Source organism: Temnothorax longispinosus, chromosome 7 (assembly GCF_030848805.1).
Source record: "Temnothorax longispinosus isolate EJ_2023e chromosome 7, Tlon_JGU_v1, whole genome shotgun sequence".
In the NCBI taxonomy this organism is placed as follows: Eukaryota; Metazoa; Arthropoda; class Insecta; order Hymenoptera; family Formicidae; genus Temnothorax; species Temnothorax longispinosus.
In genome coordinates, this window is record NC_092364.1 from 15,529,619 (window position 1) to 15,555,377 (window position 25,759).

The 25,759-nt window shown below is 35.8% G+C and overlaps 2 protein-coding genes across 4 annotated transcripts in view; both read left to right on the forward strand.

The window, feature by feature from the left end:
* The first annotated feature begins 4,014 nt into the window (after window positions 1-4,014).
* On the forward strand, window positions 4,015-6,788 carry LOC139816156 (U4/U6 small nuclear ribonucleoprotein Prp31-like). The gene is made up of 5 exons (XM_071783526.1): window positions 4,015-4,689; window positions 5,038-5,768; window positions 5,867-6,157; window positions 6,231-6,443; window positions 6,531-6,788. Exons 1-5 carry the CDS (start codon window positions 4,584-4,586, stop codon window positions 6,645-6,647), a joined length of 1,458 nt encoding a protein of 485 aa, XP_071639627.1. The 5' UTR covers window positions 4,015-4,583; the 3' UTR covers window positions 6,648-6,788.
* A 13,170-nt stretch (window positions 6,789-19,958) lies between these two features.
* LOC139815697 (UNC93-like protein) overlaps window positions 19,959-25,759 on the forward strand; it is a 54,824-nt gene continuing 49,023 nt past the window's right edge. The window contains exon 1 of one of the 3 annotated variants that reach the window (XM_071782780.1): window positions 19,959-20,254. The gene's annotated coding sequence lies outside the window, so the exon portion shown is untranslated. Of the gene's footprint in view, window positions 20,255-21,710; window positions 22,247-25,759 lie in introns of those variants that run through there. The other 2 variants (XM_071782779.1, XM_071782778.1) reach the window with 2 other exon arrangements.

Here is a 25,759-nt window from a genome sequence, read left to right on the forward strand (position 1 = left end):
TAGACATAGCCAATCAGAGCTATGCCGCAGTGTTTACGATTTTTCCTGCATGCGTTCGTGGCGCAGTTGCGTTAAAGATTTGCGTCATAGAGCCATAACCTTAGTATTTGATCGGAGCATTGGAGTTCTCATGTATACTTTTATTAAAACTTTAATAGACTCTTCAACCATCATTATTTTGGTTTCCATATTCACACAAAACAGTTTTTAGCCAAAAACGTCAACAATACTGTATGGCGTGTATGATCGAGACCAACAGTACTGTGCATCACGCATTCCGCATTCCGCAAGTCTTTGACCGGCCTGTTCACATGGTGCAGAAAAATGATCAAAAATGCGTCAATGCAATTCAAAAATTTAAAAATATTGTTTTCAACTTTTTTATATTCAATATGAAATTTTATTTAATGTTATATTAATAATTATTATTGCTATTACAAAGATTATTTTTTATAAAAACGTTTGAATTATTTTAATAAAATGTTTATTATATATCAATTATTTTCATTCCGGATGCGTCATTGCTCGTCTATGACGCACCATGGGCACAGGGCGGGAGACATTTGCAGAATGCGTTGACGCGGCATAGCTCTGATTGGCTGTGTCTATGACGCATTCTCTATTCCGCACTTCCATTCCGCACCATGGGATTTCAGCCTCAGGGACGCACGAACTTCCGGTTCGCCTCGCAGCAGCCGAGGTGAGTCATCACGATTGGTGGTTGAGGAAACTTTAGGCCAGTATTCATAGTCTTCAAGATCGTCTCAAGATAATGGGTGCGTTCGGTTTGGACCATAGAGATATAAGAATAGAGTGCGCGAGCGAGCTGAAAAAGCTAGAGTTCCTATAATAAGAGTTAAGCCAGAGAGAAACCTGAGAGAGGCCATCCCGGCATTTTTCGTCAATTTTTCTGTGTCACATTTTCCGACGCGCCGCCTGAGAAAGTGCGTATCAACTACGTCGTTTCGCTCGGTAACCGCACATGGTTTGCGTCCGTGCTAATGGTTCGTGTCCGAACTAGCCAGTTAGAGGGGATATGCTGCGGCCGCGGCGCACAGTAGAGCCGTTTGCGCGAATCGCGGAAAAAAATTTATGTTACTTGTAAAATATGCAATCTGAATGATCATAGAAAACCTTTCAATGTTGACTTATAAAAATTGCAAAAGTGTATATTATTAAAACAAGTATTTGATTGAAATTAAATAAAAATTCAATTTCTCATTTAATTTACGTATAAGAGCAAAGTAATTCGTGCGTCGATCATCGCTTAAGTCTAAATTTTTTTTCCTGATGTGGTTTACCTTCTTAAACTAGTTATTAACGGATCGGATGACACGAGCATCATATGCATAACATCTTCATTTGTTAAACAGACGGCTACATTTTCTACTATGATTAAGTCGATATCGTTTATAGTCCTTAATTATTTCTTGCCTCTTGAGCTTCTTCCGATAATGTCCCCAACAGGTAACGCTGCATTTTCCGAGGCATTTTCTATAATTTCCTTACCGTGAAGAAGAATTTTATGAACGGTAATTGGCATAAAGTACCAAGAATATTTTTCAATAAATATTTCCGCTGCCAAATTGTACGCATATAAGAACCGAATTTTTCTGAATTTATTTCTTCACCACAATTTAATCGTTTTGTAATATTGGTGGAAAATCTTCTGATCAATTTCTCGTCAACTCCAGTTATTTCTGCTGTGATTTTTGGATCAGCAAAAAATCGTCGAGAAGTATTTTCCGTCATTAGATGATCCGGAACCTTGTTTAACGATGTCTACCCTCAGTCCAAGTTTATTATAAAAAGCGTCTTGTATCGTAAAATATTTTTTTGTTTCTTCTTTTTGCCGCCGCCGCGTAGCTTGCTATCCCGTGAGGGGACTGTCATCGTGGGCGAGTTCTGGCGTTGTGTCATGATGTGACCACTTTGAATCTTGAAAGACAAATTGTAGGCAATATGTAATATAAACAGGTTTTCATGAATTTGATTCGTGACCACGTCTTGCAAGGGTGACACTTATTTCCTAATTTGAGTGCTTCTAATTTTCTTTGTTGTAGACCTTTATTAAATTTCTGTTAAGTTGTTCATTTGAGATGGTTTGGAACCGCAAATGAACCACGAAGATATAATATATATAGTGCACAAGCAATACAATTTGAATACACAAAAGAAACTGCTGAAAAATAAAAAGTGAAAAGACAACGTATGGATGACGAAATGCTCAATTACGAGAAACAGAAATAGAAAAGTTCGGAACCACATTCAAAATGAAATCATCAAATGATATTTACGATGATAAACGGTAAGGTAGCTCAAGCTGTAACCCACACGCCTTCATCATCTTCGTGGTTCATTTGTGGTTCCAAACCATCTCAAATGAACAACTTAACAGAAATTAATAAAAGGTCTAACAAAGAAAAGAAGCACTCAAATTAGGAATAATGTCACCCTTGCACGCACGAATCAAATTCATGAAATGTATATTACATATTGCCTACAATTTGTCTTTCAAGACAAAGTGGTCAACAACGCCAGAAACACGCGTTAAAAAAGAAGAAACAAAAAACAAGAATACAAGACGCTTTTATAATAGAACGTGTGGACTGAGGGTAGACATCGTTAAACAAGGTTCCGGATCATCTAATGACGGAAATACTTCTCGACGATTTTTTGCTGATCCAAAAATCACAGCAGAAATAACTGGAGTTGACGAGAAATTGATCAGAAGATTTTCCAAAACAATATTACAAACGATTAATTGTGGGGACGAACATAAATTCAGAAAAACTTCGGTTCTTATATGCGTACAATTTGGCAGCGGAAATATTTATTGAAAAATATTCTTGGTACTTTATGCCAATTACCGTTCATAAAAGTCTTCTTCACGGTAAGGAAATTATAGAAAATGCCTCTGGAAAATGCAGCGTTACCTGTTTGGGACATTATCGGAAGAAGCTCTCAAGAGGCAAGAAATAATTAAGGACTATAAACGATATCGACTTAATCATAGTAGAAAATGTAGCCGTCTGTTTACAAATGAAGATGTTATGCATATGATGCTCGTGTCATCCGATCCGTTAATAACTAGTTTAAGAAGTAGGTAAACCACATCAAAAAAAATTTAGAACTTAAGCGATGATCGACGCACGAATTACTTTGTTTTTTTTTTTTTTTTTTCTCTTTATACGTAAATTAAATGTAAATTGAATTTTTATTTACATTTCAATCAAATACTTGTTTTAATAAATATACACTTTTGCAATTTTATAACAGTCAACATTGAAAGGTTCTTGATCATTCATTGCATATTTTACAAGTAACATATTTTTTTTTTTCCGCGATTCGCGCAAACGGCTCTACTGTGCGCCGCGGCCGCAGCATATCCCCTCTAACTGGCTAGTTCGGACACGAACCATTAGCACGGACGCAAACCATGTGCGGTTACCGAGCGAAACGACGTAGTTGATACGCACTTTCTCAGGCGGCGCGTCGGAAAATGTGACACAGAAAAATTGACGAAAAATGCCGGGATGGCCTCTCTCAGGTTTCTCTCTGGTTAAGCCAATGTGGTGACGATTTTTGATTGGTCCCGCCATATGTTTCAGCCAAGTTAGTGAGAGTGAGACAAGCTGTAAGTGGGAATGAGACAAAGCTATCATGGTCGTCATATGTTTCAGCCAAGAAGTTAGTGAGAGTGAGACAAAGCTATCATTTGGCTGTATATGGCGGCGGTTTGTCCTAACTCTTATTATAGGAACTCTAGAAAAAGCGATATAGGAATAGAAAGAGAAAGCTGCGCATGGGCCCCTTCTGTCTTTGTTTCGCATGCACGCGTAGACAAAGACAGAAAGGGCCTATATGCAGCGTTCTTTTTCTATTCCTATATCGCAGCCTCTTACGTGCTAGCATATGACTCGCGCACTCTATTCTTATATCTCTATGGTTTGGACGCTCACGCGCTGTAAGGCTGAGTGTGGCGCAGACGCGAGACTCAACAAGTGGGAGGTGGAAGACGTTTTGGAGGGAAGCGAGGTCTTTTCCAGTTTCCAGCTTTTCCTCTTCCTCTTTCTCTTCAATCATTGCCGGGTCAAGATCGCGTGTTACGAGATCCAAAGTAATCGCGAATAATCGTTCGACAATTTCGACATCCGACGAGGAGGAGATAGTATTCGGCCGCGACCGTTATCCGCAGGCTTTATTGTATTACAAGCTATAATTAACATCCGGAAGTAAATATTTTTCGGGATTATATCGTTTTTCATAAAATAATCGCGAATCGCGAGTGAAGCGAGATTATGCAATCGGCACGTTGTGACCACGTTTTTAAAGTAAAATATATTGGCCACGCATATCGTTTCCAATCCCCATATTCCATCAGTTTCAATAGTTTCACCTTCTCCCTCTAATGTGAAATTAAAACAGTGTTGGAAAAAAACTAGTCGGAAAATTGTCTTACGTTCGGGGATTTTCTGGATTTTCTTCATTTTCGACTGACCTCGTGGCTGTTTGAATTTTCGCGTTTGCCGCAGTGCCGCCGAGACTCCGTGAGCTTGACAAATAATTTGTAACGAGGAAAAATGTCTTTGGCTGACGAACTTCTTGCCGATCTCGAGGAAAATGACGACGCGGATGTTTTTATGGAGGAGCCGGAGCCGACGTTTATCCCGAAAGTCATAGAAGAAGGTTAGCTTATTTTACAGTGTATGGAAATTTATTTTATGCAACACGTGCATGGAAAGTGCCCCATTACGCACGCTACGCGTGCGTGATAGACCACTTTTCAGGCACTTGCAACATAAAATAGGGAGTGTAAGCCGTGTGTAAAGATGAAAATTCCCGGGTGCGGTTACCGCACTCGCCTTTGGCTCGTGCGTAAACTCCGCACCCGGGAATTTTCATCTTACCTCACTTGTTACACAAATAACTATTTGTACATACAATGTTCTGTTTTACACAGCGCAATTTACATGTTTTACATTTCATGCATATCTAATACGTTACATAAAATTAATTTGCCTTTTCTTTGTGCAGAGATAAAGGTGTCCTCAATTCGAGAGTTAGCCAAGTTACGAGATTCGGAACAGCTGCCGCAAGTTATGTCACAAATTGAGAGGCACAGCAAAGTACCCAGGAAGTCAACCGATATCATAGGACCTGTAGAATCCGATCCGGAATATCAGTTGATAGTTGAAGCTAATAATATGGCAGTTAAAATTGACAATGAAATAGCCATTATACATAGATTTATCAGAGACAAGTATTCGAAAAGATTTCCAGAATTAAAATCCTTAGTGGTAGGACCACTAGAATACGTAAAGACTGTCAAGGAATTGGGGAATGACCCCAAGAGAGCTAAAAATAATGAGAATTTACAGCAGTTTCTCACCCAAGCGACAATTATGATTGTTTCTATGACCGCGTCGACCACTCAGGGTCAACTGTTGACGGAAGAGGAGAGAGAAGCTATTTATGAAGCTTGTGATATGGCAGTGGAATTGAATAACTGTAAATTAAAGATATTTGAATATGTAGAGAGCAGAATGGCATTTATCGCGCCAAACCTATCGATAATCGTCGGTGCATCAACAGCTGCCAAGATTATGGGAGTCGCAGACGGTCTGACGAAGCTTTCTCAGATACCAGCGTGCAATCTGGTGGTCCTTGGATCTCAGAAAACCGCGCTCTCTGGATTTTCGCAAGTTACCACCTTGCCTCATGCAGGATTTATATATTATTCTGAAATTGTACAAGGAACACCTCCTGTAAGTTTGTTCTTCTTGCATGCTTTGTACAATAAAAATTATAAGAAGTAGCGAAATATTACAACAATGATATGACTCTAACGTATGTAACGTTACAGGATCTACGGCGGAAAGCGGCGAAGCTGGTGTCAACGAAAAGCATCTTAGCAGCTAGAGTAGACGCCTGCAATGCGTACACGGACAGTCCCATGGGCCAAAAGCTGCGCGAAGAGATCGAGAAGAAGTTGGATAAGCTGCAAGAGCCGCCATCCGTGAAGTTTGTGAAACCGCTGCCAAAACCAATCGATCCTGGTGGAAAGAAGCGCGGCGGTAAACGCGTTCGTAAGATGAAGGAACGCTACGCTCCCACGGAGTTAAAAAAGCACGCAAATAGGATGAAATTGGGAGACGTAAGTAATGAATGTTCTGGAATTTATAATGTTCTGAGAATAATTAGAGAATATATTATTATTGCGATTGCAGATTGAGAATGATGCCTATCAAGAAGATCTTGGCTACTCGCGAGGGACTATTGGTAAGGCTGGCACTGGCCGAATCAGGTTGCCACAAATTGACGAGAAGACGAAAGTCAGGATATTCAAGAATCTGCAGAAGCAACAGCAATGGGGAGGCAGCACCACTGTCAAAAAACAAGTCTGCGGCACTGCTTCCAGCGTGGCTTTCACTCCTTTACAAGTATGTTTACACTTTTTATGCTTTTGACGCTTTACAACTGGTAAATTTAATTGCATAAATAATTTTTTATTTTGTCTGTATTTGCAGGGACTTGAAATCGTCAACCCACAAGCTGCAGAGAAAAAGTTCAACGAGGCAAATGCGAAATACTTTTCCAATACAGTTGGTTTTATAAATACTTTTCCAATACAGCTGGTTTTATAAAGGTCAAGAAAACATAAATGTAAGTTGCATTAAAGATCTATATCCTTGAAAAATCAGTTTGCTCCTTGTTCTCGTTGAACGCATACCTACTATTTATCCACTGATTGTGGATAATATAAAAAAGAGGAAGAGTCAAGAGTGGATCTACGTCACAATTATTGCACAGTAAACATTTCCAATGTAGTATTCTGCAGAAATATATTGTTGCATAGTGGATCATTTTCTCAACGATCACACAATAAATATTTAAAACATACATTAATAAAGAGGACAAAAATTAAGTTTAAAGTAAATCATTAATTTCTTATTAATGTAATTATAGTAAAGTAATTTGCATTGACTAATTTCAGAAAGTTGTTAAAATAGTATTTATTTTTTTTCTGCGCTGTTCTGTCACGGTCCCATCATTCGCTGACGGTCTTCGTCTCATTGGAAGGTTCGTAGGCATTTGTGTGCTCCGTCTATTCCTACTTAAGAATATTGGGAAAAGAGGAAGAATCCACACACAAGGTAGATAAGCTTTGGACGCATCACTTTTCTCGAGTCTTTACTTTTTCCCGCGATAAGCTTGGCCGACGAATGTTACTTAATCTATTGTTAACAAAGTTCTGCATTCATAGTTCTATCATAGCAAATTTTTCATGTCCGCATGAATGGCGCGTAGTACAACAGGATATAAAAGTTTCGTTGTTGAACTACAAATGATCAATTGAAGTTTCGTCATAAATTTAACCAAGTAGGCCATGGTTCTTCGGTCGTAGATTATAAAAGACACTGTCTGTTTTGCATAATATGAAGTTGACAAATAGAAGTTTCAACACTGCAAATGTAGAATCCATCATACTACAGATTTATTTTATTAATAATCGCGATGGTTTAAGTTATTATTGAAAGGATCATACATATTTCATAATAGCAGTACAATTTTCTTAAACAATTGACAAAATTTCTTGAACAGTTTAAGGTTTTTTTCCTGTTATCGTTTATTCGACACAATCTAAAAGAAATTATATTAGATTCCGTTAAACTTCGACGCGTAACAAAGTAAAGGTATCTTTTAGAAATAATTTTTCTAAGATATAGATTTTTCCATGTTTTTTCCAACTTCGTATAATAATACTTAAGTAACTTGGAAATTTATAATTGGAAATTTATAATTAGAATTCTACATTAAAAAAAGTTGAGAAGAAATTTATTCAACTAAACAGCTAACTTGTCGAATACTAAGTTTTATCGAAGCATAATCGATTAGAAAAACGTCGCGCGTCGCCGTGCAGGGCGTGTGTTCACAAAAGCGTGTCATGTTTTTGCGCGGCGCGCTTTTGCGAAATAATATCGTTTTGCCGATGCTCATGGCGTTCTCGCACCTTCGCCCACAAACGCGACGTACGACCGCGTTATGTAATCGCAGTCCATCCTCTTCCTTCGGACGGCAATACTGTATTTCGTGGACGGGAACAATAACCTTAGGTGATGAGGAAAAGCGCATCGATTGCGATAAAATCGCCGATCGGCATGCACGCCCGCACTTGTCGCGAATACAGTGTAGCTTATTAAAACATGCTGTATACCAATGCAATCTGATTCTTGAACACGTCGATAATATTTTCCATTGACGTGCATTATACGAAGAGCATGTCTGTTTATATTTCGATTAATCTTGGTTTTATATATATGTTGATTGGACGTGTTGGAATTATTTCAATTTTATATCTTTTGCATATAACAATCTGTTTCAATACACATTTGAAAACATTTTTTTTACAAATTCATGAAAGTATGTACATTGTATAAAAATAAATTTTTTTAATTAATTGTATTTCATTTGTATTGAAATAATACATATTACACACATAATTTTTGAAGCAATATACTGTTGATTAATTTATTAAGAAAATTTGATGCAAAATATTAAGTATATCTATATATGTAAGATAATTATTTTTTGTGATTTGTATGAGATTGTGTCATGTAATAATAGATAATTTAATAATTACGGCGATACCAATATAAACATTAGACATGATAATAATATTTTATACGTCAAAATCTGTGAAATGCATTTCTCCTTTTATCTAGAAATTATGTTTATAAAATTGCACGTGTACAGACATGATATCTTTCCAAACAATCGTTCAGCATCGACAGTGCAGCTGAATTCTTTCTTATGATGCAATTGCCCGTCGATATTACAAATGTAAAAGGATTTCACAGCATGGTTTATTACGTGGTCGGTTAGATCTACCAAAAAGGAAATTGAAATAATTGCTTGACGTGGAATAAAATAACTTATTTTTGAATTTGTTTAATTATCTAAAATCAATGTTTTTAATCGCAAATGTTTAGTTTCAGAAATACATTTCATTTTTGTTATACATTAATATTGTAGGTACTAGAAATATAATATGGTATGTTTAATATATCTGTTTGTGATGTATAAAGTCTTCATTATCACTTATCTAATATGATTTAGATGACAAATGCGTGACAATAATGACTAAGAAGGGAAACGACATTAAGTTGTCATTAAGTTGGCGGTTGGCTGATTAGTCAATATCGCAAATTGCATCTGTCAGGTATATTAAAGATTACGTCATCAGATATTAAGCTGTCCGCTGATTGCGTTGACGCTAAGTTGACGATGCTAGATAGGTCGTAATTTTTGTGCGCGTAAAAGTGACGCTGGTGATGCTGGCCGGGAGACAAACAATGCCATCTAAATTGAGTTTTTCCTATGTTCTTAAATATATGTCTGTTACAAACGTAACTAAGAAAAGATAATCTGGGAAATCCATTCATTAACTCGTCATTTTGCACGAGTAATTACCTTAATATCACCATGCAGAGATGTTCGAGAGATATTAATTTTAAATTCAGGATTAGTATCTAATGAATTTATCTCCTAATAGTATCTAGAATAGTAATCCTATTAACTAATAATCTAATAATTTTATGCCACTCACTTAATTTACGAAGAAATATTAAACAGTAAAAATATCACTGTATAAGGTGCGAGTGTCTAAATCCGAAAATAAATTCGTGCAGTCAGCTGTGTTTTATTAAAACGACACTAGCTGTTATATATTTTTTTAAACATTTATGATTTTCTTCTCGTTACACCAGGTTGACTCGAGATCCGGTCTAGCTAAACCTGCTCATATTCATACGCATATTTACAATTAAAAAATAGACAGGATTAATTAATAAATTAAACTCTGTGATTCCATTTAATTTAAAATATAATCGTAAACATTGTATTATATTTTATAGGAATGCGCATATTATCTTCAAAATTTTGTTTCTCGAAATTTGAAAAATATAATTGTTTACTTAAATTTGACAAATCAAACTCATTTTACTAACTTTGGACTGTAGATTGTTGAACGTAGTTGCAAGAGAGAAATCTGATGCCGGTGGGCATAAATATCAAAAACATGATATATATACACACACACGCACACAATTTGTTTCTTTCTTAAATCCAGTTTTTCTTTCTGAAGTCTCGTATTTTAATATGTGTTTTATAAAAATAAAATAAATTATAAACAAAGTAATATATCTAAAAATAAAAATGAAAATGAATGCAAAGCACTAATGCACGTACAGGTCGTTCTTGTTAATACAAATGTTATCCATAAATTTCTCTTTTTACATGTTTGCGAATACCGATAAAAATCATAAAAATTTCGGTGTATTAATTTAGAGTCTTGTTGTTGTCGCGTTGCTCGTCGCGCGTTCCACAAAAGTATGTAAAACAATCAACGCATATCACCGAGGACGAAGGAAGGCATAAATAGAGTAGTCGGTCAAGTACATTTCATGGGTTTACTGTACGACGAGACGGTTTATTGTATGAAAAGGTCTTAACTCATCATACACACTGTTCTCGCTACTATTAAAGATTATATTTATCGAAGATGTAATTACATTGTACAGGAGGGTTGGCATCTTTAATGGTACGTAAATATCTCAAAAGAAAAATATTTATTTTGTGATGACATTAATACTAAAAGCTTTAAAGATAAATTGTTTTGAACATTTTGGGAATTTTCCTACTGTAGAAGAGTTTGTGTAAAAAGAAATAGTTCTAGTCGTCTTTTTTTGTGTAACAGTACACAGTCTGAAAGCGCAGATATGTGTAAATATATTCGTAGATAAATATTTATTAATCTAATGTAAGTAATTAATAAACAAACTAATTTGAGTTTTAAGATGAATCGATTCGTAAAACCGATTGAGGCTTATCGAAATTATACAACGACGTATTATCGGCACCTCATATCGGCCAAGGTCGAGGTATCCGCGAAGAATTCGTTACATTACACCTCGGCCGGAGAATACACTGAATAGTTCTTTATTATGCGTACTGGTGAGCATGTTTATACGTGAGTGTAGTTAATTATTATACAGATTCGCGCTCCGTTTGGCACTTTTTGCGATCTCAAGGTGAAAATCGAATCACGCGTTGCCGATCGACGGCCAGTCGCGCGATCTATCAATTGACTCGATACTTTATTCCATTACGTTTACGACCAAAGATTTACGATCAGAACTATCTATTGCCAATATTTTAATATCAATAAAACTAGTATAGTATTTACGCAGTTACACTTGTTTAGTAACACATGTTTACGCAATTACACTTCCAATCTCTCTAAATTGCGTCATGACGAATTGACGGTTATCAGCTGATTCGAAAGATAGATCTTTAGTGCAGGAAAACAAGCCGCCGGGCGCATAACGATTCATTGATTTCAAAATTGTCAAATGCCAGGTTGAACAAGTCATATAAAATCTGCTTTCAACCGGTACGAACCATGCCGTGAAGGCGTGAAAACATCAGGCTTCTCGATTATCTACCACGACATACAACTTATCATACAACGATCCCATCCTTCGTCCCATTCATAGACGCCAGCGTTGCTCGCGATACTTCCGCTATAAAAGTTTATATCATTAATCGTTATATAAACGCGATCTAGCCAAAGTAGGATCCGAATTTGCTTCTCGATACTATCACGGAAAGTTACACGATGGCTTAGGAATATTACCAGGCCGCCCAAGGCAGGAGTCGGGAAATTTTTTCAGATAAGAACCAAGCAGTAAATATTTCAACTTTTGCTGGCCAAAGGAATATTATGTAGATACTTCTAAAATAATAAGAGATAAAACAAATTCCCACAAATCTTTTATTGACAATTTAAAATATAATATAATAATAATTACGCGAGCTGTGCTTGCTGACCTAAGGAATGTCACTCAGACGGATGTAACGAGATAGACAACTTCGCTTTTTCCGTGATTAGGGAAACCATGCTCGTCGTCGTCTCGCGACGTAATGTCCATTGACGCCTCCGTGTGAGTCATCGTCGTCTATTCATAACAATATCTGACAGTTTTCACGGCGACGTGCATACATACACACAATGCCTGCTGATTCGTGACGATACGATATGCGAAGTGACAGACGCAAATTTCTGCTTGCACGTCCTTCGTGCTTATCGTAAATGCACGATGAGACATATGTTTTACTGCGATATGAGTACGCAATCATTCGGTTACGAGATATTTGTGTTTATGGGTTTACACCACACAGAGTAAATCTCTAAATAAATCTTAAGTTTAATGAATTTAGAATTAATTCTTTAAGTGTGTTTCTTACACCAAAGTTTATTACATATCAAGTATTTTGTATTTTTTTTTTATTGTGATGAAAATTTCCATATGACATATATGAATATTCATTTTAATATATAAATATTTATTAACGGAGGCTTTCTACATTTGCAGACGCGATAATGATGTGATTACGTTCGGCCAAAAACCTTGTGTAAACAGACTCGTAAATATTTCAACATTGTTATACGATACCAAGTCGTCGAGAAACTATAATATTATCAAAATATCTATTATAATCTCGCGTGTTTTTTGTCGATCGTGGCATTCGCGGCAACAACTTCGTTCACAATAGTAATAGCAGAGTATATCAGGGAAATTTACGTGGATGAATTTCCGGTATAAATCGTAATACTTCCGGTCGAGCGACGAGTGATAACACGAAACGCGCGTTGCATCACGAGCAGTAAAAGTGAGAAGTTCCGCCGATTGGCCGATTACTCTGCATAGATTTTCCACGTGGCGTTGAAGCGTATATAAATCGAAATTACGCAATGTATCGGAAGTCGTCGTTAGAGAGCTTCGATCCTATAAGCTATCACGAGAGATCCTTCCGCTCGATTTGCGCGACCGGAAATGCGTTATAAAGTTTTCTAGAAACTCGGGGAGGAAATAACTGGTGCACATCACGAACAATTATTATACCACGTATATATAATCAATTTATCAGAACTATTATTATTTAATCGATTATCGCGTGATTAAAATAAATTAACGAATTACAGCGTTATCGTTAATTTTTCATTTTTTACAGCTATTAAATAACGACCGAGCAACATAAAAGTTACGTATAATGAATTACGAAGTTAGCGTATAACGCGAACTTCTTTTAATTATGATTTAAAATTGCATATCGATATAAAGCTACCTCCAGATTTTAAAGCTGTTATTAATGAATTTAGTCTTTCTCCGCTTGAAGGCATTACTCAATTATATATATAAGATACTAGTACTTTGCTTTCAGTAAATATTACACTGTAAATGATTACGTACATGCGTAAATGTATATGATTGAGAGATACATTGATACAGGTTTCCAGCAAATCTTTATAAATAGTCATATAGACACATTTAGTTATTTGGAATTAAATTATAACTAATATATATGTTTCACTTTTCTATCGCATTATATTTTGTAACGGTAGACTTTTTTACTAATTTAAAGTCAGCATTATTTTAACAAAAATTGTTCTTATTTATTAAAATTTTCACAATTTTTAATATTATGTATCTGTATAACTTTTAAATTTAATTTTGTAAAAGTTTGCTTGAAATTAAATCAAGATTGTGATTATTATCTTCTTATCTTAGTTTGCCAGAAAAATTATTATTTGTTTGAGATTTCTCGGTACTTCTTCTGAGGAAATATGTTAGTACAATTACAAATGTTGACTGAAAAATCTGTCGTTAAAAAAAATAATGCAAACATTCTGTGAAACCGTGTGAAACATTCTGCGTGACAGTTATATTTGTTACGTTAATGTAATGACAAAAGTGAAATATCTTATGTGACAACTATACATTTTGTGTATTCTTTGATTTTTCTTTCCAACAAAACGTTAAAAAATGCATTTGAAAGGTAATGATTTTTTTTTGTGTAAAACAATACATAGAAAACAATGCAGAAACGTGATAAATCGCTTCTCGAAGATATGGCATATCAAGAGAACATGCTGCAGCATGTATTTACCACTAGAAACACGTTACACCATTATTACATGACTTAAAATTTGTAAAAATGGTAATAGAATAAAATAAACACCAAACATGGACGTTGTTTTATCGCCAATAGTCAAAATGAAATAATCGGAGAAAAATATTAGGTGTAAATTAATACGGCGAATAGTTTACTGTAAATACTCTGGTGTTTGCCTTGTTGATTTCATATAAACATGCTTTCTTGATGAGCAAATTTGTTCGGGAACTCCCCACTGATGAGGAAGAGTTGATCGCTCAATTCCCGACTTGCTTTCCGGTTACGAATGACATCAAGACACTTGCGATTAAAAAATGACGTAAAGTAATAATTTTGCAGAAACTGACAAATGCATTTATCTTTTAGTCGTTGTCATGTAGTCAAAATTATAAAAAATTTTCTTTTATCTTTGGACTATACTTTAAATAGATTATTTAATATACAGACTTTTTCTTATAATTTTGCATTATTGTTATTGACTATTTATATAATATAAAGTTTTAAATATGAATTATTTTGTTTATTCTTTATTATTGCGTGTCGAACAGCAGGTGCAGATTTGATTTTACTATTTCTGACGGACATTTTTTTAGCTATAAAACAACAATGATATTCGTTGATTCTGTGTCTCGATTCTTGTTTGAACCAGTTCTTGAAAATTTCGAAACACGATATATAATACATCGCATTGTGATGAATCGTGCGTCTAATTTAATCTATTTGAATTGTGATGTGTACTCTCTACGTTAATTGAACAGCGTCTACATAATATACGCGATTTATTTCCCTCGCGTCTGTTCAAATACAATTGCAGCATTTTCTCAATGTTGGCTTTTGGCGCACTTGATTATATTATCATGTATCACGTAATAGTCTGGCCCGCACGTGCCATCGGGATAATATGCGGCGTGACATTATGTTGAAGCAGTTGACATTTCACGAAAAACCTGTCGAATATCAAAGTAATAATATTCTAAACTCCTGAATTTTATATTATATTATAATAAGTATTATATGTGTTACATTTATAATTAGTCCATGTGCAATTTTTCATACACAACGCACGTAAATACAATATTTTAAAGAAAGATCTTTGATATAAGATTTCTTTTTCTGATTATATTAATCATCGATCTTAATTAAGAAAATTAACATTGATCAACAATAAATCAACATTATTATGATTTGCATGACATTGTGTTATTATTTCTAATTTTGATATCATACATTTCCATTGTTCAAGCTTTTTATCAATCAATCGAACTAGATCGAACTGACGGAAAGCACGCTCGAGAGACGTGAACGTGAAAGTCTATACATCAGTCGGAATAACGTTGGGATAACGATTCTCGGTAGTCACGGATTTTGAGTCATACATTTTACGAGATCGGAACACATGCTAATTACAATAAGATTCTGAACTGGATTATACTGGAACGAACTAATTCGTGAGACACATTGAATGAAACACGAGCATTGCAGAAAATATGTACATATTGTACATAAAGTCTGACTAAGAATTCTGGCAACTTAATTTAACACCTTCTATGTACACTTAGAATTCTTTTTGTACCCAATATGTCTTAAATATTTTAACGTTTCTAATTTAAATATACGCTCTCTTTATATTAAGCTTTTTATGCTCTAAATGTATTTAATGTGTCTTATCATCAAAATATATAATATTTTGTTATTATTATTAAATATAAGAATTTAAGGTTCCTAAAAATATAAATATTCTTAGATAGTGATTTTAACGTTTATTTTATCTCATAAAAAATAAAACAATTTTTTACAGAATATGTAAGAAATTAACGATTGATTAATTAATAATTAAAATTCTTTGTTTTATGATGACAGGTGATTACAATCTTAATTACTTCATCGATTTGACCACAATATTTGTAGAATTGCAACGGGGAATCGCGATAATTTTCTTCAAACAAATAATGACTATACTTGAGATAATGATAATTGGGCACCACTCAGTTTTATCGCGCGACACGCGACATATCTCATATACAGATAATTATCAATTAGAAGAGTCAGTCTCACCCTTGTATTTATCGCTCACGTGAATTGGAATGTTTGTTTATCATAAGATATCGAGGGGTTGAATTGATATCCATGTACGGTAGCACGCGCGATTTAATAAAGGATTTTTAACGTAAAACAGTTACATGAAAGTGAAATATCGTTCTACCTTGAAACGATATGCTCGGATCCTTGTAATCTTCTTAAATATACGAAGTCAGGTGCATCAAGAAGTCTCTTGACCTCCACCACTATTATTGTTTTGATCCATATGCGGCGTACTTTCTTATCAACGACGACTGATAAGGCCAGTCTTATGCTGAGACCAAGTCTGGACTTTTTAATTTTTTATATTTGCTCTTCGAGGCGCCATAAAGACGCACACATTTCACGTTTTAGAGAACAAAAATTTACGCACGATAGAATATAAGTCCATTCACACTGTAATTACAATCGGACGGCAAGTTTTCTCGCGTTTTAATTATGACTGCGTTTTTGTTTAACATTCCTCATTTCCATATGTATCATGTTTCGCGTAAATGACACGTGAGGTGTTTGCTCCCTAAACATCGTCGATTACGTTTTTCAATTTGAGCGCTCACTGGAAAGGAAAATAATTTCTATTCTATTGTTGACACATATGGTTCGATTGAGCCATCTATTAATTTCTTTCTCTTACATTCGAAAATTTCAATTATGAGCTACATATCTTGCACGAAAATTAATTGTGTTTGGAACACTAAATTTTTTCGGAGCAGTAACATTCCAATTTCAGTATAGGCAGTAACAAATCAATTAATTCTTATTCAAATTCTGATAAGGATTGATCAATAAACAGCGATTATTTGCTGGGTAATCGTAATTGATATGCCACGTGAAAAACAGAAGATGCGATATTTTTTAAATACCTGCTTTGAAACGTACTGCACATAACTTTTTCACTTGAAATAATTTACATATTTCCGTTGTGAAGCTTATTCGCAAATCAGACGAGTGTAATGATGCAACGACCATTTTGCACGACTCCTTCACGTGGTTGCAGTCGCATTGAGAGCGTAGAGCATAACTTTCGTTTGTCTCTTATTGCTGGCACACAGCTATTGTTCGATAACTCACCAAACCGAGTGTCTTGTTACCTCGTCAAATGGCAAATCCGTCGTAAAAAAAGATTGCGGCGAAATCGAACGTGCAGCGAGAGACGATTTATCATTGAGATATACCATTCATGATACACTTTTTTGTTATGAATGTTTTGAATATGTTCCTTTCACTTTACGATCATTCTGTTGATTTACTCTTACAGACTACGGTGTATTATATCATTCTCTGAAATTATAAATATAGAAACAATAATTGATATAAAAAAATGCATCACGATTTGAACTTATATTTATGAATTTCTCTATTTTTCATCATATTTATAATTAATTCTTATTTACAACACTTTATAAAACTTATCTACAAGATCTACGATATGAATTAAATAAGTGCTCACTTTGTGAAAGAGATTTGAAATTTTTTTCTATAAAATGTCATAAAAATTTAATTTATATATATTATTATTTAATATATGTATATAAATTTTTTCACATTAAGCTCAATTGTTGGAAAGTTTAAAATCCAAGATATTTTAATAAGAAAGCAATTGTAATTTAGCAACAATAAAAGCAAATTTCTTTTCATTGTAACTCGATGCAATGCACAGTTAAAGTGAGAGAAACTGACTCATCCAGTTGTACAACGCAGTATACCAATCGATAATCGCGGGTAAAGCACTGGACAACGCACCTATAACGATATGCGAATGACGAACTCGTTTGCCAAAAATTTGTCACAAGGATATTCAAGTGTCCATCGTGGACACCTTGACAATTTTATCGTCGATACGGACATCGGTTCATCAAGTTCCGATTGAAAATCACATTTCAAAGGGTCGCCGATTAAGTTGCAAATACATATTTGGCCGCACGCTCGACCGCACAATGCGGAGCGTGATTCAACTAGCATGTGATTATTATGACGTGTTATTTATGCGAAAATTTCTTGAATACCATTTCTCGCTCATTGCCACTAAGCTCCTGTCCTTCTTTCGGACTGACTTATAACTGACTGCTGATAAACCCGAGGTAATTCTCAAACAGTAGTTTATTTGATGCAGATTACCTGGTGACAATGACACTTTTTTTATGATTTGTTTGCACTGTAATGTTGACGTGTGACACAACGTGACACACTTCGGCTGCTAGTCACGATGTCAAAATCTGCACAGCGATAATAATGGCGAAATTAAAAATTAAATTAATCCATCCGATAAATGAGCAGATAGACGTTAGTCTAAAAATCTCGTGTCTTTTCTGGCGATCAGCTTGAAAAACGTCACGGAGAAAGTATTGTTCGCTTGATCGCGAGACAGATAGCATCGCGAGGAAATATCTTACTCCGTTTCAGTTTCGTTCAGTAGAAAGTTGTCAATTGCGCTGATGTTAAAGATACTGATTGTCATTTGTGACTAGAACTTTGAATTACGAGACTAATCGACTAAATGAGCGTCAAAGTAACTCATAAAGAGATAATGTATTATTTTATTGTGTCTTTTCAGTTTTTCGTTGCAATTCTTTAAACTATATAACTCAGATTTATTTTTATGAAATTAGAAATTATGAATTTAGAGCAATTTAATATGATTAAAAAATTATATACGTTTGTCATGCTACAATATGAGACACATTGTTTTCTCTTATTTTACTATTCCAAGTTTTTATTACAAGATACCTACGTTTAGATGTAGGAATTGAAAGACTTTGTATATAGTATACTTAATAACGAACAACGTGCGCGGTTGCCTTAGGTCGATTAGAATTACAAGTGTTTAAAGAGCAGTAGCGATTCTTGATACGATGCCACGGTAACAACTAGAAAAGGACAAGGAAAGACAATAAATCAAGGAGAAGTAGTATGTAGCGTACGTAACCAGCATGTAAAATAAGTAACTCTTTCACCTTGCATTTAGGCGCAATACACCAATATCGATTATTGTCGAGCCTCGTGGAAAAAAAATGATGGTATCTGATCGTTTCACGTGTGTTTCATGTACGGCGAAGAGTCGGTTATACCATTCTTTCTGATATGTCCCACGTGCTTGACACGTGATAGGCATCGTTATATCAACAATAAATTTTATGATAATTGAAAAGAGAATGAAATCAATATCTTTCGTGTGTAATTCTATTCTTGTCTGATCGAAATGAAGAAGCTCGAGTCTTACATGGGACTCATATATAATTGAATAATAACTGCGTACGCTAGCAAAAGATAATGAGCGTGCACGACTGACAGGAGATCACTATGCTTAGGGGAACGTTACGAAACTACCAGAAAATAATGAATAATGATATGTGACCGAGCTGCTATCGAATGCATCATAATGCACGTTAACGTCATATCCGAAGCTACCAGATTGCGTCGTAGAATTATAAATAAATAATAATAAATTCTTCATCAGAATTTATATAATCGATAAAGTTAATTAAGGTCAATCAATTAAAATTAGCAATTATATATCGGAAAAATTATATTATTAAAAGAAATATTTATTTCACAAAAAAATATTTGCATACGTATTATTCTCTAACGGCGACGTACAAGCATGACATTTCTCACGCTTGTGTATACAATGATAACTGCAGGCACAGTGCATTTTCTCTCGACAGTATATCACATGTTTAGTAAAATAACCTTTAGATAAGATAATTGATGCACGCATTTGGTTTATCTTAAAGATCTGCTCTCGCGAATCCGAAAATAGGGGGGGACGATGGCCTACCAGCGCTACTTGATGATGCCTCCAGGTCGTCTCGCGTGACGTCACGCGGCAACGAATCTTCAAGTACTGTCTCTCGAACAGGATTCTCCGAGTATTCGCGCGGCCGCGATACACGGTGCAACTCGCGATCGGCGAATGCAATTTCTGTGGCGCGTTCGTGTCGCGGCATCGCCGATAACTCGGGAAAAGCCTCTCTTCGCGGACGGTGTATATGACTAACTAAAAAAACGTATTGTGTTGTCGTGTGGCGAAGGATCCGGTGAACCTTAGTCTCCCTTCGAGTCATCGAGTCAGTAAGAAGTTGCCTTACTGGGCGACCCGTCGTTCCCTTTTCGAGAGACTGGTATGTCTTTCCATCTCAACGTTTACTAACGCATTGTTAGTATCTATACTAAATTGTCATACTATTGTGCGCGACTAACGACCGAATCATAGCTAATTGTAATTTTATTTCAGCAATTTTTTTTTACATTTGGATCCTCGTGATAAAATCTATTATGCAAAATATTTGTTACACTTCCGGAGTTACGAATCTTTGTGATAATTGCGAGAAAATTGTACAAACTTTTTAGTGGCAATATATTTTCAAATATATTCCAATTTGTTTGAAATGTATTGCTGCAAATTCGTTGGTTTTAAATTGCTAAAACGTCATTATCATTTTCATCGTTTATATTTTATTATCCTTGTTGTCACGCAATTTTTATATATGTGATAATATAGTAATATATAGTATATTATTTACTAAAATTAATTGAGCACTTTAATAACGCGGCCTATTTTAATTATTTATCCTTGACCTCCGAGCAATGCCTTTTGTCATGCCGGCTTTGTCGAAAGTAATCTACATGCTGAGGAAAAAGTTCTTCACCGCTGGAAAACACAGTGACCCAGTGACACGTGAAACGCAGTCACTTTACCGGTGTAGAACTTTCGTTTTTCTGTTCGTGAAAGTGTGACCTAGGTTGTTTTAATTTTTCTGAATTAATAGGAGTTCCCCCCCTTTTTTTTTAAATTCGCGCGACAATAAACTTCACATTCAAGTAGACCGATGTAATCAAGCATACATTCAATCGCGTATCTTACGACTTATTATTTTCCGCTTGATGCTTCGGATAATGACGTTTCCGAAGGCAGCTATAAGTCATTTATGTGTTACCTTAATCGTCTTATCTTGAATTATTGTGGATTATTTTCGTATTGTAATGTATTATGTACATTTAATACTAAAATGACCCATCATAATCGCACATAATCGCACATAACAAACACACTTGTATTCTTTATTTTCATGTTATAAATGCATTGATATAGTCACAAAGCTGCGAATAGTCGGAATTAAACCAAGGAAAATGACGTCTGTGAAATAATCGAGGAAAATTAACAATTACAAAGTTACATAACATTGGAAATAATTTTTATGACGCCAATTTTATAAGTTATAAATAGATTACGTTGTATAATCTCTCATCAGGTGATTTTATAAAATTGAAGAGAAGAAATTATTTGGTAAAATTTAATGAAATCGAGAAGAGGGCTCGAAAAAAATGGACAAACGGGAAGGAACGGTGGGAAAATACATCGGGTATACCACACACGCGATTTGAGGCGCCGCGATTTTGGTCTCGTGCGTGTGCAAGATTTAACCCGCACGTGCAATGCATGCCCCGTGGGGGCTATACCTGTTCACTTGAACGGCGGACACGGCACGGCCAGTGACATAGAAGAGACACACGGGGGAGACAGCAAAACCGAGAAAGAGAGGGGTTTTGAGGAGGTGGAAAGGAGGAGGGGGGCGGAGGAAGCGGAGGAGAAGAAAAGGGAGGTAGGGTAGGAGCAAACGAAGGTGCACTGTGCGCCGCGTGTATAGAGAGAAAACGACGACCGCGACTCGCGCGTATACGAACCCGCGGAGCCGAGAATCGGCGAACCGAGAACCGAACGGCAAACCGCTCACCGATTCCAAAGTCCGCCGACAGTCAGGCAGGTTCAGTTGTCTCCGAAACCCCGAACTGTTCGGACGCGTTTTCCAGAGGTAGTTTCTTTTCGTCCCCACGAGCGCGTTCGCGAACACGCTCCTCGCGCGATCCGCGATCTCATCTTTGACAGACACCACCACCGTTTCGAAGTGCCTTCGAGAATTTGACTCGACCGCGGAGATCGAATCGGATCGATTCGCGAGAGAGACAATTCGTTTGCCCGACCTCGCGAGAACAACGGGGCTAGCCACGGCTGTCAACGTAGGGTTTCCTACCCTCTGCTGCGTCGATAGAACAACCCCTCGCGAGAACCAACCACCTGTCCCGCTGTCCAGCGAGACGAAGGGAAACGCGAGATCGTCGCTGATCCGAACGATCGATTTGCTAAGACGTGAGTATTGTGACTGTGGGGGATTCACCGGGGTTGCGCGCTCACGCGAAGAGGGCGACTATCCAACCGACCGTCGTGAACCCTTCTCGTGTGCACCACCATCGCGCGCCACGCGCGTAATCGCTATACCAATGAGTTTTAGCCGGACGAAAGATAATTTCTGTCTCGCGTTTAGAAAGTAAAGATGCCAAAGTGGGGGGTCGAATCACCGCGATGGGGAATACGTACGGATAACGCGTATATTCATTATTAGATATTTATGGTCGGCACGAGTGTGCAAAATTAGGTTATTGAAACGTTTCGCGTTGGAACCGAACCACGCAACCAACGCGATAATAATATTGTTTCATATGTTTAAATCGCGCTGGAAAATTACGCTCCGATATTCGCGAGGCTCAACACAAATACAAAAATATTTTTATATGAAGCTATTTATTACGTTACGAGATGTGTAATTTCTGTTTTTTGTTTATCGATGCATTATAAATGCGGCAAATAAGACTTTTGCATCATATGGCAAGTTTTTGTTTGTCAGCGATATAAATATAAATTGAAAAAAAAAAAAAAAAATGAAATTACATCTGAATGTGATATAATCTCCAGATAATTGAATATAATTTTAGAATATAATTTTTTATGATATTTTATTCGTAATTGTCAATTATGCTAATGATTTATATCAGTAAAAGATAGATTTAAAAAAGATAACATGTCACTTTCGTATGATCATTTATTTCATGCTTTATCTCTTACAAGCGTGAAAGTAATGTTTTCTGAGAAATATCATACATTGTGGAGTTAAAAAGATCTGGCCGCTCTGGAGTAAGGAATTCGTACGTAGTTTTATATCTTGGACGGTTTATATGCACGTCCGATCGCTTACAAGTAGCCGCGATACCGAACGCGCTTCGTTTCAGTGATGTGGAGCTACGATTGCTCCAAGATATAGCACACACTCGATGCTAAGAAAACGTAATACAGCGATTGCGCTTATTCTACGCGATTGTTTCGGAGTAGACTTTCGATAACGAATAGATAAACCCTCTTTGCTTTACGATAGTGTAGCATCGCGACGTTTATATCGAGCTGCATAATTTAGATCGCGTTTGTTTTTAACGTCATGATGCAAATGACGGTTACGTTCAGAATCTCATAAGAGAATTGTTGTATTGTGCAACGTTTATATTTTTATACTTAGAACAATTAAAAAATTAAACATTGAATATTAATTCTATAATTAAGACAAAGATATATAGATATATTTTTACGTAGTAAATAATAGCTGCGTTGTATAAAAAAAAGTATCTCTGCAGATTCGTAAAAAAAGAAGAAATAATTTAATTTATTTGAAATATTTTATCAGTCGCCAAATTTTAATTTAATAAAGAGGCATATATGTATATGGAAAGAAGATAGGTAACTAATAGAAAAGAAGGTAATTAATGGTTTTGCGTTGTAATATATATTCATAGATGTTCGTAAATGCTTTCACTTCGTATAGATATATATGTAGAGAGTTGCACGTGACTTGTAGATGATCGCTCGGTTGTATATTCGATAAATAAAAAATTGTGCCCGCGCTACATGTCATATTATAAGATATCCAACGAAATACCTGTCGATGTGTCTGCATTTGTGGTTTATATTTGATTGTGTTTAAAATCTGTTATATCAGTTACGTTTCCTATTGTAAAATTACGCTAGAAATTCTGTACTAAAGATGAATTACGGGAAGTGTTGTTACCTAACTAATTTCACTTTGCATACCGTAAGATCTGAACTTTGATTCGCCGTCAATTTCATCGATATTTCATCCGGATGCAGCAAGAGCAAAGCTCATCTCGTGATCCTTTCTAAAGAAATGTATGATTACTTTATCGTGTGACACATTGTATAAGAATATCAGCAAAGATTTCAACAAAGATGTTACATTAGCAGGCACAATGAATTTTTCTTTGTTGTTCCCGATATTATGATGCTCTTCGTGAAATGACAATTTCGTATCCGCTAGCGAAAGTTTTTCTGGCAGGATTGAAATGTGGGAATTCCAATATGCAAAAATTCGAACCTTGATGTCGCAGAAGTGAAAAAAGGACTGTCTACTTTATTATTATAATTTTTCGTCTCGCAGTTCACCGAAGAGAAAATATATAACTTTGCAATTAGCAATAAGATACAGTATTTTTCACACAAACGATTTCCATTGAATGGCTTCTTTATATTGATCTTGCAATAAAGAAAAAGATATATAGCATTCGCCTGCGTATTAACATCAACAGAAAGGCCAATTGCGCTAACACACATTCTGTATAAATTACTTCTATTAATATCGCACGACCACGTCTCTGAGTCCGTGTAATATCGAGCGACGCGAGGCGACCAGGTAATGACTAATTAAACCCGCGATAAGGATAATGAAATATTTCAGAAACCGTAGGGGAGACGTGCGCTATGATGCGCGGTAATGTAACGAGGTAGAATGGAGTTATGAGAGCATCTAATGAACGCTTAATACACTAGCGATCTTTCACAAATGTCAGAAGTCATATGTGTATAATCACCACGTGCGCATGTATGTTGGTCTTCCTGTTTTCGAGCGCGCGCGTTCCTTAATCATCCGAAATGTAAAGATTTTCAGTTGCTCGACATACGCAACATTCACAGACGTTGAATAACAATGATTTATCTTGTTCTTGACCGTATCGCACATAGCTCGAATAGTCTTTCCTTTATCTCTCCTTTTTTCGTTCATACTTTGAGCATTTACGAGAAACATGTATAACGAAATCTTCAACGGTGATGTGTTCAAGAGGCGTGAGGGAGCAGACGAAATCGTTAAGACATTTATGACCGTCAAGTGCGATATAAAATTGCGCCGTGTGCGCTTAAAGACATCGTAGTTAAGGAGTAGAGATAACATTACGTTTTCCGGTTTACTTGACATGCCGTGCAAGCTCGCCGAAATACAAAACTACGCTCGTGTACGTATTATTAAAACAATCGGATGTCGAAATTTATTCCTTGCACTTGGAACCCAAAAATAATACAAATTTTCTTAGTGGTGCCAATTTACAACCGCAGGTGATTTTAATAGATTATATAACCCAAGATTTTCTAGATTAAAAAATGCATGACAGATTTTATGCGTTGTTTAATCCATCAATACACAGTAACTAATCATTTTTATTAAATATTTACATACTTAACATACATTTACTTTTATTAACGTGCAACAGAGAGCATTTAAGAACGCTGCAATTTATTTTACGGATAGGTCATTACGTTGATTCGTCATTTTAATGCACTCATTCTTGACAAAGGTCTTTTGATCATTGCACAAATGTGATAATGAATATGGTGATAATGAATATGGTGATAATGAATATGGCATTTTTCTGTTATTAATTTTTCTCCGGACAACGTTCGGACTACTCGTAAAAATTACTTTTTAATTAAATTAAAGAGTGTTATGTGTATGAAATTACTTGCTGATTAAATTTTAATAATATATTC